At 37.0% G+C, this 19,499-nt stretch overlaps 1 protein-coding gene across 2 annotated transcripts in view; it reads right to left on the bottom strand.

The window, feature by feature from the left end:
• The window catches only part of LOC127432359 (ciliary neurotrophic factor receptor subunit alpha-like), a 104,230-nt gene that overhangs the window by 20,161 nt on the left and 64,570 nt on the right, over positions 1 to 19,499 (bottom strand). For both annotated transcript variants that reach the window (XM_051683333.1, XM_051683334.1), the window contains exons 2-7: positions 15,891 to 15,987; positions 12,448 to 12,514; positions 11,494 to 11,660; positions 4,971 to 5,085; positions 2,163 to 2,329; positions 1,868 to 2,037 (exon numbers count right to left, since the gene is read on the bottom strand). In XM_051683333.1, the coding sequence (XP_051539293.1) occupies positions 1,868 to 2,037; positions 2,163 to 2,329; positions 4,971 to 5,085; positions 11,494 to 11,660; positions 12,448 to 12,514; positions 15,891 to 15,987 (783 nt within the window). The remainder of the gene's footprint in view (positions 1 to 1,867; positions 2,038 to 2,162; positions 2,330 to 4,970; positions 5,086 to 11,493; positions 11,661 to 12,447; positions 12,515 to 15,890; positions 15,988 to 19,499) is intronic.

The raw sequence follows: 19,499 nt of genomic DNA, 5'->3' as shown, positions 1-19,499 counted from the left end.
AAGTGCATTTAGTTCCAGCTGATGTAACAGGGCGAGAGGGCCTCAGTCACCATGCACCTCACAGAACTTTTACAACCAAGGGGTGTTTGACCACTGAGAAACAGTCCAGGGGGTCATGGTGACATACACCTTGAGCATGGATGGAGGGAGTCCTGCATCCAAATGCTCTTGCAGGAAGTGAAATATTGGCTGTACAGGGCAATGTACTGTAGGCATCCAAAAGTTCCCCCAGGTCTGGAAAGTTGTGGTTGGGCCACTTTTGCATAACCAACAACATGGTTCCTTGTCTTCCCGGACTTTCCCCAACACTTGGTGAAGCAAATGAATGGGAGGGAATGCATGTTTGCATTTCACTGTCCACTTGTGAGCTATGGCATCCAAGCCCAGTGGAGCATGAGTCATGGGGTACCAGAGGGGAGTATTTGTGGTCACCGGGGAGGCAAACAGGTCCACCGTAGCTCCCCCAAACAGTTTCCAAATAATCAAAACTGTCTGAGGATAAAGTCTGCATTCCCCATGTTTCACACCCTGATGTGAAAGCAGGTCTGCGCTGCAGTTCAGGTGACCAGGGACACATGTTGCACGTATTGACGGAGATGTTTCTCGCATCAGAGAAGCTGGCTTGCCAGGTTTAACATTGATCGCAACTGGAAGTCGTCAAGCACTGGAGGATAGACTGAGCGTAATCGTTGGTCAGATACGCCGACATGGTCACTTAGTCGAGTTTCATTCCTAAGAAGAAAACCTGGTGGCTGGGCACCAACACACTCTTTGTCCAACTGACTCAGAGGCCCAAACACTTAAAATGTTTTAAACACTTAAAACACAAGCAACAGTTCCTTGTGTTTGCAAACTTGTTCCTGTGACAGCGCTAAAAGCAACCAGTCGTCGAGGCAGTTCAAGACGCGAACTCTCCTTGCTCTTTATTTCAACCGCAAAAGGATTATGGTGGGAGGAGAGGGGATTGGCTTCAGCTTTCAGAACAAAAGCGATATGAGAGCAAAGCATTTAGAGTTTTCTTGAAAGCAAGGAAAAAATTCTGGTCAGATCAGCACTGTGCTCCATCCTATATAGGTGCCATGACGCGTTTGGGGGCGGAGTGTTAAGCGTTATCTGCTAATTAAATTGAGGTGATTGACACACAAATCAAGGTTTTAAAAGCGATTGATTTTATCTTTAATATCATCTGCTGGTGAAATCCCAAAACTGCAAATGCAGAAAGTGATTTTAGACGTTGAGCAGAGATCAGATGTGCTTCTCAAACTTCTTAGCGCAATGACCTATTTCTCAGGAAAATAGCAAATTGTGCTTTGCGCCACTTCATTCACATGCAATACATCCACAGTATGCATGTATACACCCACAGACAGCACAAACACACCCACCCACACCACTCACGCTTTGCTCTGGCACAAAAACTGAGCTCAGAATCAACCAAAATTTGATAAGCGCGCTGCGCCTAGCACTGAGACATGGAGACTGACTTGACTGCGTCATTCGCAGTACGTCATAGGAGAGGGTGGTCACAGCAGAGCTCTTTTAGTGTCCTTTGTTGGCCACAATTTAATGATTGGTGGATCTTTCTCTGCTGTATTTCATGTAGTGTAGTTCTTCACCAGGAATTTCACTATTTAACATGATTTTTAAACAATGAAGTTGAAATAACGCAGAATGATGTCTTCAGCGGAAGCATATACCATAGATGAACAACCTCAGAGCTCATGGTAGGTCTGTCTTTAAAGGTTTATAAGTTATCCTTAAAATCAATTCACCTATGCAGAAAATGAATGGGATTTTTACTTTCGGAACCAGACTGTTGCGCCCTATAACCAGTCATTGATGTCCATTGTTTGTAGAATGTTCTTACCATTGACCAGTAGCTGGAGCCGATTGGCCGGTATCGCAATGAGAATATTAAAGGAAAGGCTCCATTAAATTCATCAGGCCAAGATGCAGGAATTCTCCACTGGACCAATAACTGTGTGGGCTGACCCTCCACCTGCAGAACTGTAATGCCATCTGGAGGATCTGGTTTCACTAAAATTCATTAGGGATACGCAAGTTCATTATATAAAGAAAAACAAAAGAAAAAATCATTATGAAACCAAGTGCTAAGAAAACTTCTCAAAAAAAAAATGAATGCTCTAGGCATGTTAACGTACAGAGTTTATGAAAATCTACTTGTATAATAGTGGAGTTCGATCCCAGTGGGTTAATCTCTGTGATGTTCACCAGGAGCTTTGAGTTCCAGATCGGAGGGTTGGTAATGGTACATTCATTCACCCCAATATTCTCCTGCTCACAAGGTTCAGCTCCTTTGCCTTTAACACTGAACACAACAGCAGAAGAAAACATTAAAGATTGCAATGATATGTAAACATGATGCCACATATAGTAATTTCAGGCAATGACTGGGGCAAAGGCGCTTTAAAGTTCTTAAAATGTAATAGATGTCTCAGTCGCAATAGCACATCAGTGCAATGGCGTTTATTTTGACAGAGCAAATTGTTCCCAAAGTGCAAAAACAATTCAAAAATAGTGCAAAAATATATACAAGATACAAGAAAATTCAAGAAAAATAGTAGAAAAAATAAAAATGACAAAGTCACGGTATTATATCAGCAAGTGACTGAGCTCCTTCCACCACAAGGTTCAGAACAATGACTCTCGGACAAAAGACACTAGGTGTGTTCGACTTCATGCAGCGCACAACACTTTCAAATGAATAATGTCTCTGGTTATGTAAAATTCAAACCTCTGACTATAAAAATTCCACTTTGCCTGCAATAAAGGAAGCAAAAATCATGTGATCTGCCATGACTGATGTAGATTCAGCAAATGACAGGAAGCGCAAAGTACATGCCACTTCACATAAAATTATTACACACAATGATTCACCACATTAGAATCTATAAACACTCAATTTTAATGTCAGGAAATATACATGAAATAAGTATATAAACATTCTACAATTTATAAAATATCTATTACACATCTACAGTAGATAACACAGAAACACAAATATTAATTTCATTCCTGTCAACACACACAGAACTTTCCTGACTCCGGGGCTCTGCACATGCACAATGCAGGAAATGCGCTACTTAAGCGCTCTGCGAACAGACCCTTTTGATACCCGCGCATGCCATACCCAGAAGTCAAGAGAGACGAGATGAGATGCAGAAGACAAAGTCCAAACTCCAGTGCACTCCACAAGCAATACACAGACAACAGATAAATTAAATAAAACACTTAAAACTGTTTTAATTGTGTGTGTTTTTCTGGGGGTGATTAACATGGGCAAAGCTTCTGTACGTTACAAGAATAAAGAATAAAGTCATAGAATTGCAAGATTGAAGTTGTAATATGAGAAAAAAGTCGTAAGGAAAGTGACAAAAAAGTGAAGTGGAGCACTGGTTGCCATTTCAAATTGCACAAAAGTGGCAATTTCCTGAATGTCTGCCTGGTTGTCGTGAATAAAATTACATTTTCTACATAACCGCAGCAGATACTAATGATAACTTGGTGCTGATGCACCAAAACACCAAGCATTTCTAAATCTTATCCTTAAGTGTGACTGAACTAAATCATGATTTCTTAAACTATTATTTCTAGTAACTAACTCATTTCATTTATTGCACTGATAAAGCTGCAGCCTCGGCAGCCTATTCCTATTGTGATAACCATCGTCTTTTCTCGAAATATTTCTACTTTATTTCAAAAAATATAACAACTTTAATATCGTAGTGCTATGACTTTATTCACGTGACATTACAACTTCATTCTCTAAACATTACTACTGTAATCTCATAATTCTATGACTTTATTCACGTAATTTTGACTTTTTTTTTTTTTTCTCAAAATATTATTTTAAAGGAATATTCCGGGTTCAATACAAGTTAAGCTCAATTGACAGCATTTGTGGCATAATGTTGATTACCACAAAAAAAAAAAAAAAAAAAAAACTGACTCGTCCCTCCTTTTCTTTAAAAAAAGCACAAATTAAGTTTACAGTGAGGCACTTACAATGGAAGTGAATGGGGCCAATTTTTGGAGGGTTTAAAGGCAGAAAAGTGAAGCTAATAATTTTATATAAGCATTTTATAAAAGCACTTAAATTAATAATCCTGTTAAAACTCATGTATTATTTGAGGTGTAAAGTTGTTTAAATTAGGGTTTTAGGGTTTGTTGACATTACATCATCATGGCAACAAAGTTGTAAAATTGGATATAACTTTACACAGAAAAGGTTAGTAAGTGATTTTATCACACTAAAATCATGTTAACACACATATTGTTTATGTCTTGTGGCTATTCTTTTGAAAAAATGAGTATTTTAACATTCAAAAACTGGCCCCCATTCACTTCCATTGTAAGTGCCTCACTTTAACCCAGATTTTTGCTTTTTTAAAAGAAATGGAGGAACAGGTCGAAATAAATTTTTGTGGTAATCAATATCATGCTGCAAATGCTGTCGATTGAGCTATACATGTATTGAACCTGGAATAATCCTTCAATCTCAATGTCACTACTTTATTCTTTATTCTCGTGAAAACCCTATTATGACTTTATTCTCAACACATTACAGACTCTCAACACAACTTTATTCTTGTAATGTTACGACTTTATACTTAAAATCTTAGATTTTGTTTTTATTTTAATGCAATACTAAAACACTGTGCAGAATCTAAAATATTTCTTTTTCAAAAGTTGAAAAAAATCCCAAAGCTTTGTTTATTTTGGTGTATAAATTCGATTTTAAATCTAATTTCACCTTTGAACCCCTCATCTCTAGACTAGAATAACATTTTGTAGGCCTATAAAGAAATTAACCGGTAAGAAAGTATAAAATAACTTTTAAAATAAAAAATTATTTAAATAAAAAATAAAGTATATATTTTTTTCGTATTAAAGTTATTATATTTTACTAAATATTACTATTACATTAAAACAAATCAATGGAACTGTACCTGTAAGAGGAGATGAACAATGTTGGCAGGTGTGTTGTCTTAGTTTGCACCCAGGAGCAGTAGATTGTATTATGACTTGGCACACGGCAAGAAACATTGACATAATGAGGCAGGTCTGAAGAAGAACAACAATAATATGACATTAGATAACCTCAGACACAATATACTACATCTACTCACACAACCTAAACGGACAGTGGAACACACTTGAATCAGTAATTTCACCCTTCCTATCAGGAAACTGAGGAGCTGGGATGTGTTGACTTCCTGTTAGAGGAAGTGCCTGGAGTTAAACAGAAAGGGCATACAACTGTACACTTACACTCTTTTGGTGCTCCCAGGGCACAGTGATCAAGTACTTCCTTTTTACTAGCAAGTTTTCTTCTTTCCACCAATCTGTCCTGGTAGAACCACCATTTAAGAGGTCTTAAGCAATTATGAGACGTTTTCACTTAGAGATGTGTGCTATGAGACAGTGGATCTCAACTGGTGTTTCACGACTCAATAATGGGTTAAAAGACTGTTCTGATAGATTCATGGACAGCAAGAAAAAACAATGTTAAATGCATACAATAAAATCCAACAAAACTTATGATGGTGCATAGTTAGAATAGCAAAATAAAAAGGCTGATCAACTTTCAAAAGGGAGGAGAAAATGATTCCCATTTCTTTTGTTGTTGACGTCAAAGGACGTGGGTGCAGTCAAACTTTGTGGTGTTTTGGCTCAAATTCATCTGTCATTTTGAAGAAGCTAGGCAAATTGGGCAAATTCCAACATAGACTACGTTTCCATTCAAGGATTTTTTGCGAATATTATTTTAGTGCATCAAAATAAAGCTGATGGAAACGCAAATTATCGCTAACATTTCACGAGTGTCGACATAATATTTTTCAGTTTAACTCTAGCGCATAAACTATATGTAAACACTTAAAATGTGGAGAAAACTGGCATTAATTCAAAAATGTAGTGTCACATGACAGAATTTACCCCAATCGTTAGCCTGTTAATCTGACGACAGTATACATCCTTGAAAGGCAATTTATCATATGCGATTATGGACTGATCTTAACGGCATACTTGCACAGATCCGATGCTGCAAACATGACACTTCCAGGAGTGCCAACACAAATATCTCGTATCATGCACATCGACAAGTGCACAGAGAACAAATGAATGGACACTGTTTGTGATTAATTTAATTGCGATAGCCATATCCGTTTATTTATTAAAGTTGCTTTTCCACACTATTCAAAATAATAGACTGCAGTCATGGAATTAGCCCAAAATACAAAAAAACATAATTTCTGTGCACAAATATGTTTTAAATTAAAAAAAATATAAATACAATTCTAGGAGAAAAGCATCAGTGTGCTTTTTGGAACAATATATAGCCTAATTCTATAAAATTATTGTTTAGCTTACTTTTGAAACAATGACGGCAAAATTCCCTGTATTAAATTAAATAAATTATTATAATTATTGTTAGGCCTATATAATTGCCTTTTATTTACACAAACTTAAATTAGCCTTACCCTGTTCTGTAGACAAAAAAAAGTCAGCTGAATGACATTCTCAGAATGTTCTACACTTTTTTCAAGACTATAAACTATCAGATCTACTGTATTTGTCCAATGCAGAGCTCACTTTCAGAAAATGAGCTTTTGAAAATTGTGAAACTTTTAAATATTTCAAATCTAACCCTCTTTACCTCTGATGGCGTTTGCTGAGCTGCTTCAGAAAATGTAAATTGCATTATGACGTTAAAATTAATTTTAGATGACAATCAAGTTCAGTTGGTCATTAAAAGTTGCTGAAAACTATGTGGGACATAATGCAGTTGTGATGGCAATGTGTTAGATTAGATGATTGTTCAAAATAACCTATTGAATATCAGGAATGTATCATATGTAAACCCTGATATTACACAGCATCAATGTTTCTTTAATTGCTGTGCACACAGTATATACACATCTGTGGATGGTCCTTATACTAAGACCGAAAATTTCCCCCACTACTTGGTGCAGGTTGCCAGCTTGAACAGGGCCATGACGATTCACTTTCAGGTCGGAACCGGTGGCAACCTGCAACAGGTGCAACATCAGGACCAATATGACAGTCCTATCAGAAGGGCAACTGCTCCCTTTTGATTGCAATTCCTCCTCTTCTGATTGCATTTATTTGTGAAATTGAAATGCCAGTAAGCTAGCTAATTTCTGTTGGGCCTCATGTATTCAGATAGAAGACAAAGGCAGGCCTAACACAGTCATAAAACCCCACATAAGTCATAAATCTTACTGATAAAAACCTCGCCAAAATCAAACAAAGGGAGTCCAAAACAGACTACAAATCCCATGAAGCCTTGCTCACTAAAGGATCGAACTCTCAGCTCCTACTGGATCAGGCACACGACAGAACGCACCTCAACCATGACATCATCAGGAGTAGAAATACCTCTGAAATGCTTCCGGGATTTGCTTCCAGCAACTTTGCTCGCCGTGTGTAGACGCAGCTCATCGCTGCTCTCAGGTGCAGCCTCATGGCACAAGGAAGTAACGTCTGACTTGAAACTGTGGCCATACAATCTCCATCTCGCTGGATGTGTTGAGATTACTCTGTGTTCCACCGAACACTCTAACGGATCCGAAGGAGACTGCCGAGCAATCCGCATCTTCATCCGTTTGCCTGCAGAAGTGAAGAGAAAAGATTTCTCTTCCCTCTTCAATCAAGTCAACGTCGCTGATTTCTCCGCTAGCCTGCCGAGAATCAGCAGCCATACCGAACGCCGACAGAGCGAGGAAACGGCCTCCCGTCATCACCCGAGCCTCAAGGAACCAAGTCTGAGTTAAAGGACGGATGAACACACATGCTGCATCCTCATATGATTCAAGTAAGAGGTTTACATCTGGGCAGAGATAGAATATTATAGTGTGTTATTCTTGTGTATCAAGGTTATTGCTTGTACAGTTTACGGACCGCCATGTCCGCTCATTATTAATACTCAGGGTATTAATTATCACAAATTTGATTTGCTGTATTGTAGTCCAACCACACTGGGCTGTTGTGCATTTCCGCCATCGCGGGTGAGACCGGCAAACTGAGTTTATCCATTAAAGAATCAGAGACCGCGGGACTGTTTACGAGCCGTCCACCGCGTCTCTGAGTGATAAACTAACAGCTGCTTTCTCTCCCACGATCACGAAATCGGCTTTGGGGCCATCACTTAATTCTCTCTGTCTCTCACGTTCTAACCACACACACACACACACACACACACACACACACACACACACACACGCGATCCCTCACAACAAAATTCTGGCACACATTTTTGGCTAGTAGATAGCTTCGTGATAAAGCTCAGCTTTGTCCCTAAGCTACCATTGAGTGGTTTCTCTCTGCCCACGTTCGCGGCCATATTCCCTGGCCGGAAATCTCGCGTGACATACTCTCCACGAGAGTCACGTCTGCCATTTTGTGCGCGTCCCTCCTTACACACACACACTCTCACAACACACTCTCACAACACACTCTCTCACACACACCTTATGTGTTATAGGATTATTTTAGTTTCCATATCTAATCATATCACTGTTTAGTTTGTAGTTGTAAGTCGGAAGTTTATTGACTGCATTGTATTAATTATTAATTGATATTACTGCATAAATAAACTTTGTTATATTACAAAGAGAAGTGTTTTGGTTTGTTTTGCATACACCTGTATCATGCTGACGGGATGTCAGTGCTCGGATTCAAGCCTTCATTCATTGTTTTTTTTCCGAAAATCGATATTCTTCGGATGTCGATTTTCCTAAGAAAACAATCTAATATTGAGACTGTTATACTATCTGGTTATTAGTCCCTGATTCCAGGGTGGTGCCCCGCCAAAATTAATCCTTATTAATATTCTATTGATTTTTGATAATTGATAATTATCTTTGATGATTGTTGAATTTGAATGATCAATATGCTAGTGTTAATTTTAATTAATGTTTCATCGATGTTAACAATTAACAATTATCTTTGATAATTGTTGATTTAAAGGATTAGAAAAGCTAACATTGATTCTCATCAATGTTCTATTGATTTTAATAATTAATAATTATCTTTGATAATTATTAATTATTGCTAATAACCAAACCCGCTTACAGGCACTTACTGGAGCCCCATATGAGGTTTTAATGAGTTAGATTCAATTAATTAATTTAAATATTAATTAATAACTAAAGAAATAATTAATTATTTCTGATAGTAACACTGATCTAAACAACCAGTAAAGCCCTACATTTCAATGAATTGTCTCAATACTCTCCCCATTTTACCAAAACTTTGGAGGAAAAATATTTGGGACATCTGGGAGGCAAAAAGTACACAATTAGCGATAAACACACATTTCTTTATGGAAACGGCTTAAGGGCAGATTTATTTTGCGATAAACCAAAACTTATGCGACAAAGTGTTTTTTTAGGCATGACATCATCACGCACACCATTTTTATTGATAAAAGGCCATTTAAATGGAAACAGGCAGAAGACGGCAAATTTCCCAAACGTTTTTTTTTAACACATTTTCACTTTGTCGATAACAAAATAGCGCGAAAAGTGGATGGAAACTACGTTATAGACAGGTTGCATGACATGCCCTCCTTCTCATAAATCATGACCAAAAGCTTGTAGAGTTAAATAAAAATAAAAATAATAAAATCAACCCTGACTACATTAAACATGGGTGCACTCGCTACTAGGTGAAATACTAGCTGCCAAAAGTATGAAAACATCAAACTTCAAGAGGTGTTAAGAAAACAAAATTGTCAATTTTCCGATTCAGTCTATTTCATGTTTACAGTTGTGCATGTTGTTGAGCCTATGCAGTCTGTGGTAATACTTATATATTTCAATGCTTAATAACACACCTTCCCCAATGTTTTGTTGAATATCTCGGCCTCTGAGTGGACTAGAAACTTGATCTACTGTATACGTTGTTGGAAAGCTGAGACCGTAGCTTTGCAATTATATATACTATTTCATCGATTGTCGAAACCATATCTTGTCCATGATTTGATTATCATACATTTTCTGCTGTACTGCATATGTTATTCTGGATATCTGAGGCATAACATTGAAGTATTTACCCAAGCAAGCTCACAGACGAGTAGAATATGGTTCATTTGGAAGAAAAGAGCTTAAGGTAAGGGCTGACATAGAGTTTGTGGCTACTAGGGGCTTACAGAAGCAATAATCAGAGTAGACATGAGACGTTTGTCTTTGTTTCCTTACAAAGATCATACAGTATTGTAACAGTTTCTGTGTGCAGTTTGCATTTACTGTTTTCATTCACTGTGCAGTCTTGTTGTACTCATCCCAGGGGCACTCGAGAGTATTGTGAGTAGGTGTCACTCCAATATAAGGAAGTTGAGAAGCAGTCACAAAGTATGAAGTTTGAGAAGCTTTTGGTTTGAAGCTTTCCTCATCTACTTAATTTGCCCTATTTTGAGGAATGTGAGTGTTCTAAAGCTCAATGCAAGTACTTTGTATTTTCTTTTAGTCTATATTCTTTATTTTCTGTATAGTTTTGTGTTTATGCACAAAGGGTTTTTTTGGCCTTTGTACCACTCTTCATTGAGTGTAATGTGGGTGGCCTGGATCTATAGACCACATGGACCTTTAAGCAAAGCTTGTGATTCACTTGGACACTTAGGAGATACTGTTTGGACTGAATCATTTATTATTATTATTATTATTATTGCAAAAGACTGGGGCAACTGCTCATTGGCCATTTAAGGCCTTGGTATCAAGAGACTTGTCTATTCTGGGACTTTGGGTTTTATGGGGAATGGGTTACTCTTGTGTGGTACAAACTTGTTTGATATTCTGGGGGATAATACAAGTGACTGATTGAAACATGGATGTTGTTCTCCCTCATTTCTTATGTTCACTTGCTCAATTTCAGTTTTAGTAAGTGTTACAGTATTGCAGTTTGTAAGTCAAAATAAAGTGCATTCACAAGATAGAGTTTTCCTTTGATATATTGTCTATTTTTGTACCATTTTAAAATCTTTTATATATTTCTAAATCATCTCAGCTCATTTGTGCAGAGTTTAAGGGGCATTTTGATTACTACAGAACGATAAATAACTTTGGTACTGTATAAGGTCAAAACTTGATGTCCAATGTAAAATCTGGGCTCTAAAGCAAAATCAGTTGAGTATCACTGCTCTGAGATGAAATTTGTAAAGAGTCAAGATACCAGTTAAACGTGTATCATAGACCTGTTATGATTATATTGCTGTGATACTTATTTGTGTGAGCCAGTAACACTCTAAAGATGACATCTTCAATCAAGACGAATTATCTTAAATGTTCATGTAATACATCTAGCAGGTTTTCCTCATACATATTTTAGGGGTGGCATAACTGTCTGGAAATTGTAACAAAGTAGATAAAGCTTAATTAAAAAGGCTGAAACTCGTCTGGCTTTGAGTCAAAAACAAAACAAGAGACTGCTGTATCACTGAAGTTTACTTACGGCCCAGGCGTAGTTTGATGGTCTGCAGTAAAGTCCCTCTTTCATCGTGGCAGCTATAGTTGCCCTCCATATAGTGTCTGGTGTTTAGGAGCGCAAGCAAATCCTCAGAGATCTGTGTTGGCCACGGCAGTACTGAGCTTCCATTGAGCCGCCATTCCACCGGAGACCTGCCGACCCCATCCAAAACTCACAATCAACATTTTAGTCAAGAACATTCATCTACATTCAGTACAAACCAGCTAAAAATCAAAGCAACACTGGATAGACTACAAGGTCAAAAGTATGTGAACAACCCCTTCTAATCATCAGATTTGTCTATTCAAGTAAATCTAGTGAAGACAAATATTAGTTCTACAGCATACAATGACATTCTAGAAAACTGTGTGCTTCAAACTTTATTGCAACAGTTTGGGGAGGGCCCTTTTCAATTCCAGCATGACAATGCCCTTGTGCACAAAGTGAGGTCCATAAAGAATTGATTTACAGAGGCTGGTGTGGAAGAACTTGACTGGCCTGCACTAAGACCAAACATGAACCTCAATGAACCCCTTTGGGATTTTTGTACATAAGACCATCTAGTTTATACCTGCAACAAAATAACCCCTACCAACGGCAACTTGACTGAGTGAACTTGTGGATCGATTTACTCATTTGTGTGTCATGCTAATCTTATTTTTGGCAGCCAGATTCTCTTGGATAGCATATTTATTGGCAAGAGATATGGACGATTCAACAAGTACCCTTACACAAAATCAGGCTTGCCAAAATCTGAGGCTGGGGAATCAAACCCCTAAACCCACAGTAAATAGCCTCAATGTGTCCAAACCCAGTAAGGACTGGACTTGTGCCCCTACTGAGTCCAGTTAAGCATACTATGATCACCTTTTACTGGAAAGCTTAGCCCTGGAGTCTAATGGTGTTCTAGAAGAGACTAATATAGACTGGAGTACGTACCCACTGTAAGAGCCTCCGCATGTGAGGGTGACCCTGGAGCCCAGTCTACCAAACTGAACATCTGAAACTGAAGGCAAGAGACATGTGAGCCATTCTATTTCAGTGCTCTCATGAGGCAATTATCAAGTGATTATGTTATCAACAAGCCAGTAGAGTTGGAATTTCGCTATCAGAGGTGTCACTTTTTTTGTTTTGACAACTGTACAGCTGTTTTTGCAAGCAAACACAGCCCAATTTTTCTTGAACTTTATTTAATTCTTGTGATTTCACCAACAAAGTACATTAAATAGTGGAAAAAACACTTCAAAATGCAAGCTAAAAATATCTCAACAGTGTTGGGGAGTAAGTAACTAAACACAGCCATGTTACTGACACATTAAACGTTACTTATGTAACAACTTGCAGCATTTTTTAAAAGCATGACAGTGGTTCAGCTGTTTTTTTTTTGTTAAATAGTGCAGCGTTTCTAGTGACACACTACATTTTTAAACAAGTGGCAGTGTAGTGCAATAAACGCTAAATTGTCTTGTCACATTATCTACAAATGCAAGTTTACAAGCAATGACCTAGAATATCCTCTAGGTCCACTAACACTGGGAAATCTGATTTTAGTGAATCAGTTCTTTCGGACATACTGATTCAAAGAACCAGTAAAACAAAAAAACAATTCAATGATTTGTTTGTACCATTGGGAAATCTGATAGACTTGAGCAAATCAGTTTGCTCGAACATTCTGATTCAATGAACGTATTCAAAAATTATTCACTGATTTGTTTGTACCATTAAAATTTAGCGAATTACTTTGTTCAGACATATTGATTAAACTGGTCCAAAAAATAAATAAATAAATAAAATACAATGATTTGTTTGTAGTGTTGACAAAATGCTTGACTTTAGTGAATCAGTTCTTTCAGATATTAACTCAATGAACGGGTTAAAACAAAATCACTGATTTGTTTGTAGCACTGGGAAATCTTACTGATTTTAGCGAATCTGTTTGTTCGGACATTTTGATTCAATTAACTGGTTCAAAAAATCGATTTACAAATTTTTTAATGTTAGGAAATCAGATTGATTTCAGCAAATCTGTTTGTATTGATGTATTGATTCAAGGAATGTGTTCAAAAACAATTAACCGATTTGTTTGAAGCATTGGGAAATCTGATTGATTTTTGCAAATCAGAATTCTGACATATTGATTCAAGGAACCGGTTAAAAAAAGATTTTCTGATTTATTCGAGTCATCCCAAAAGTCCCTGCACAGCATTTTACATATTTTTGGTGCAAAATAAATATATAAATTCTGCTATTCAGCACTATGTTTCGATTTAGTTATATACATTTTATTTCTGAGAGCTAGCTGGAATCGCCAGCTCCATTCTGATTGGCTGACTTCATTAACTATTTCAGAGAAGCTTGCCCCTGTATGATATGTAAAAAAAATTAATAAATAAATAAAATAAACTTGTCAGTCAGACAGTTTTAGTGGAAGGTTCTTGGCCAGATTGAACTGCAAAATGGACCAGACTTTATGCCAATAGTCAAAAGTCTGGCAAAGCGAGTGTAGCTAACCATTTTTAAAAAGGTTAACTTTACTGTAGCTTTACTAATTTAAATTATGAGTATCTCGTAGCTTGGTATACTACAGTTTCAGAGAAGCATCCCCAAAACTGCTTGTCACCGTAAAAACAGAGATAAATATTATAACCATTCATCATTATAATAGGCCCACCAGGAATCTATGGCAGAGTTGCAGAATCAAGGTGTTTAAGTTACTGTGCTTTTCTGACTTGTAACAGATTTCAGTATTTATATCAGGATAGAATAACAGGCGCTTACTGCCAAGTGTTAAACGAAAAGGGGCGCACACACACACAAAGTCATTTAGACTGGGAGTGGCATTCCTCCAGTGCCCAGGGTCTAACTACACTCCAGAAATGGTCATGCTCAATGTCTGCTTTCAGGAAATATTGGCAAAAGCATATTATTTGAAAACCCACCAGATTTCTCAAATTTCTCCTTCTCCGCCCAACAAAATTGCAGCCATAACACACACACCACGCTGTACTTGCTTGCATTAATTGTGCAATCCATATGCAGGACAATGGAGACTGGGCTCAATTTGAATTCTAAACAGAGATGTTTACTGTTCTACAAAACAAAACCATGGCTATGTTCCTGGTTTGGATTAAAACAGCATTTTCAGCACAAATCGTTTGGCTTTTTGGGGTAGTCTTTCAGTGTGACAGAAATTTGACAAGAAATGTAACCGGTTAATTTAATCATGCTTTGTCTAAACCAAGACATGCTACAGAGACTTTTGAAGAGTTCCATATGCTTGTCCGAGAACAACAAAATCTAAAGACTGGCAACAGCAATATCATTGATGCGAATATCTTGTGTCCTCAGGTGGTACAGCTCAAATAAATGCGGACTGAATAATAATAATTAAAAAAAAATAATAATACATAAATTATCAAATACAAATGACTTTGAATCATGACCAAATTCTATTTTTATATACAACTATATTTAGCGCTGACCATTTGCGATCGCATCATCTGAAACGTGTCTTAATACTAGCTGTAAACAGGGTCTAAAATGACTGCAGCCGGAGCTAGCGAATGCTATAGACTGACTTCCAGCGGAAGTCACACCCACATTCGTTTCTCCAGTAAGATCCCCAAGAAAAAAGTGGATATTTGTCACATTGTATTTCAAACTCAGTGATGGAGCAGCGGGAGTAATTAAACACACTCACCTAAACACTCTCTCAAGTAGCACTGAGAACAACAAATCATTTTTGTGACTCAGTTCTTTTGGGCAGTTCATGTAAATGAACCGTTTAAAATATTATGCCCATATATTTAGCATTGGGAACTCTGATTCATTTTAGTGAGTCGGTTCTTTCAGACAATTCATATAAATGAACTGGTTCACAAATGATTCACTTGATTACATTTCGACTCGGCTATATAAAATAGGGTGTAAAGATATAAAACCATAGGTAACACTCCAATAAAGTTCCATTCATTAACATTAATTAAAGGATTAGATATTATGAACAAACAATTAACTTTTTACAACATTACTTAATCTTTGTTAATGTTAGTTCATAAAAATACAATTGTTCATTATTAGTTCATGTCAGTTCATAGTACATTAACTAATGCTAACTAATACAACTTTTGATTTAAAAAATGTATTAATATATGTTGAAATTAAGATTAATAAATGCTGCAAAATTATTGATCATTGTTAGTTCATGTTAACTAATGTTGTTAACAAATGGAACCTTATTATAAAGTGTTACCAAACCATATAAAACCAAAAGAAAGAATGAAAATGTCTTGCGTTGCCTATTGATAATTTTCCAAACAAGAAATTTGGGGTTGCATTCACAAGAATATAACTTTCTTAACATTTCCTTTTTGACAGTTTACCTTCATTGGTCCATATCTCTGACTTGATGTGGACAGAGGAGAGGACGATGATTCCAAAGACTAGTTGACTGGCAGGGCATGAAACAAAACCTGGCATCTGTAAGGTACAATGAAAAAAAAATAAAAAAGTTTAGATAAGTGGTTCTCAACAGGTGGGTCATGACCAAAAATGCATTACAAATCTATTCTAAAAGGGTCACAGATAGCAATGAAAAATTTGCAAATGCAAATAATAAAATGCGACTGAACTGACTATAAAATAATGCATAGTTAAAATAAAATAAATAAATAGGCTTATCAACTTTTAAAAGTGAGGAGAGAACACGTCACATATCGTTTGTTGTTGACATAAAAGTTCTGAGCATCCAATCAATCTCTATGGCACAAATGTTTCAGTCATGCTCTGTGTTCGAATATCCATATTTCCCTACTATATAGTATGCCTAAAACAGTATGCCAATGGAGTAGTATGTCCGAATCCACAGTAATCATGAAGCAGTAAACGAGAACCTACCCTGATGACCTATTATTTCTGGCGAGATTTTGAAGTGCGGATCGACTGGACACTTAACAATCCCATAATCCCTTGCAAGCTGAGGCGATGTTACGTTCAAAACACTCTACTTAAAGGAAAGGCGGTGAAGTCTCTTTTCAACTGTAAGTGCTATGATTACCAAGACAATTGGTGCTTGTTTAACAAAACCAGAGCAGATAATTTTCTTGGCTGTTGTTTTTACGACATATATTCGAGTCACAGGTCAGTGCCCACATCCTCAGATGAAGTATATCCAAAATCTGTTCTCGCATGCATACCTAAAAGTACATACTGTTTTACTGGCTGAGAAGTGCATCCTTTGTCAAATACAGTGCATACTGTGTTAGTACACGGTTTCGGATGCAGTAGAAACTAGGCAGACTGGGTAACTGCATTAAATATAGGTTCACTTGCAATGAAGATAAACATGGTTTGTGCCAACCACAATATGTTTTGTTTGGATTATTTGCTGCCAAGAGACATAGGCCCATGTCATGTCAATAATTTTGCATATTTTGTTGGGCATAGGCAGTTCATTGTAATATAAATACATTTTGATCTTTGATTTTAAGTTTACTTACTGATACTGTTTTGGGTGTCTGGGTCTTAAAGCAATAGCATAGGTTTAAATTGTTAGGGTTGCTCAAGAGACAACCTGGTCTCGAATCATGTTACTATACCTAATAATTACAGTAAGATGTCGCTGCGGATGGCTGCTTCAGTGTGGAGCTCTCTAGCATTTTTGTTACTTTTGTTTGTCATGTTTCTTGTCAATCTTTCCCGATCAGTTTCACCAGGGATGAACTGCTGAATATTCTGACATTTTACTAGACATCCAAGATGGAGGCGCAGCAGTATTCTACAAGTGCTCTAAGAGACGCAAGCGAGGGCAGTGAGCCGGCGTTCTTGTGAAGCTTCGTCAACATGGCTTTAGGACTCCACTGCAGAGTATTCATCTGGCAAATATCCAGTCCCTCACCAGCAAAACGGACAAACTGCTTCTGCTCACTCAAACAAATAAGGACATTTCTAACTCCGCTGCTCTGTGTTTCACGGAAACTTGGCTGAATGAAGCCTTCCTACTTGCTGCGTTTTCCTCGTTTATTCTGGTGAGTGTTTACATCCCGCCACAAGCATGCGTGAACGCAGTGTTGCAACAGCTGGATGATCACATCACAGACAGGGAGCAACAACATTATCAACATATCATTATTCTGGGAGATTTTAATAAAGCTAACCTCACCCGTGAACTAACAAAATACAAACATCACATGCCCCACTAGAGACAGAAATATACTGGACCACTGCTACACCACTGTAAAGGATGCATATCGCTCTGTCCCTTGAGCAGCTTTGGGACTCTCTGATCACTGTCTGGTTCATCTTCTCCTGATCTACAAGCAGAAACTAAAATCAGCTAAGCCTGTAGTAAGGACTGTAAGGAGATGGACAAATGAAGTACCTTGCACATACATTACCACTTGCACATGTACATACACCATTCTATGTTATAATGTCCTGTTATTTGTATGTCTATTTATACTCTTACCTTGTTTTATATTCTGTGTGCACTTATTTCTCTTATGACCACAAAATAAAATAAATAAAAATCCTTGTGTACATGAGAACACTTGGCAATAAAGCTCACTATGATTCTGATTCTTCTACATTCCTGCAAAAAAAATTAAATAATTATGCAGCTTGTTGTACGTATTGCAGCATTCATTCCTGGTGAAATTTACACTAAAAGCACTAAACAACAATGACTTGTGTTCCTTTTCACACAAATCACACACAAAACAGCAGATAATCAGTTCATAAAGTTACTTTTATATTAGCACATGACTTGTAAGGCCATTAATTTTAACGTTTGCATTACAACTACATTTACAAGCTTGTTTGTTGACGATCAACACAGTAGTTGCAGTAGCTCAACTGACAGAGCGTTGCACTTGCAATGCAAAGGACTGGGGTACGAGCCCTGAAGAGCACACGAGTCAACATGTAATAAAACACCACAAATTAAGTAGTTGCTTCAGCAATTGCGTTTTTGAACATACATTTGTTTTCATGACACTTTGGGTTACATTTAGGTTTAAGGTGTAGGGTAGGGAGTAGTGTTGTCAAAAATACCGGTACTTCGGTACCAAGTTGATACTAAAATAAAAAAAGATGTAACAATACCAGTGTTTCTGCAGTACGAGTAGTACCGATCACTGACTCTGTCCGGTACCAGTGTGCAATATGACAGACACACGACTGCTTTAAAATGCTCACAGTCTTATTTTGAACATGTGCTCTGTTACTCCTTTAACACTGAAGTGGACAATTAATCAAATTAAAATTGTGACATGTTCTAGTGTGTTTTTATTAAACTGCTGAAGGCTACAATCTTAGTGTGGATGAGCTGCCTACTTTAAATTAATGTATACATCTGACCACTCATACACTAGAAATGCCACAGACATTGAGAATCATTCACGTTGTATCAGATGACAGAGCAGAGCACCAATCCACTGCAAAGTATTACATTTAGACTATATATTTATATAATCACAGCATTTGTGCTTTAATTCCAACTAAACTTTATTTGTATAGCATTTAAAACAACAAAGTTGTTTGACCAAAGTGCTTCAAAGTAATACCATTTTAAACATATTTCAAAATGATCACATACACAAACACCAGTAATCTAAAATTCAAACACTTCAAAACTGTGACCAACATTTCATTTGTCAGACTCAAAGGCCAGTGTAAAGAGATGAGATTTCAGATGTGACTTAAGTCTTCAATAATCACACTGCGCCGTGACGCAAACTGTTTATCGGACAAGTGGAGCTTCCGGGAAAAACACACATCATAATAAAAGCACGATTCATAATAAAAGTTAGATGCCTGAATTTGAATATAGTAAAATGTAATATTCACAGTAGTAGTAGTAGTAGTAGTAATAATTAAGCAATATATCACAAGCAAGACTGCTATTAAATAAAAGTTTGGCAAAAAAATGCAATGACATGTTGAAAAGTTCTACTTTCACTTGTTAAAAATTTTAAGAATGAATTGATTAGACA

Source organism: Myxocyprinus asiaticus, chromosome 42, assembly GCF_019703515.2.
Source record: "Myxocyprinus asiaticus isolate MX2 ecotype Aquarium Trade chromosome 42, UBuf_Myxa_2, whole genome shotgun sequence".
NCBI classification, from domain to species: Eukaryota; Metazoa; Chordata; class Actinopteri; order Cypriniformes; family Catostomidae; genus Myxocyprinus; species Myxocyprinus asiaticus.
This window is presented reverse-complemented; position numbering and strand designations above follow the sequence as displayed.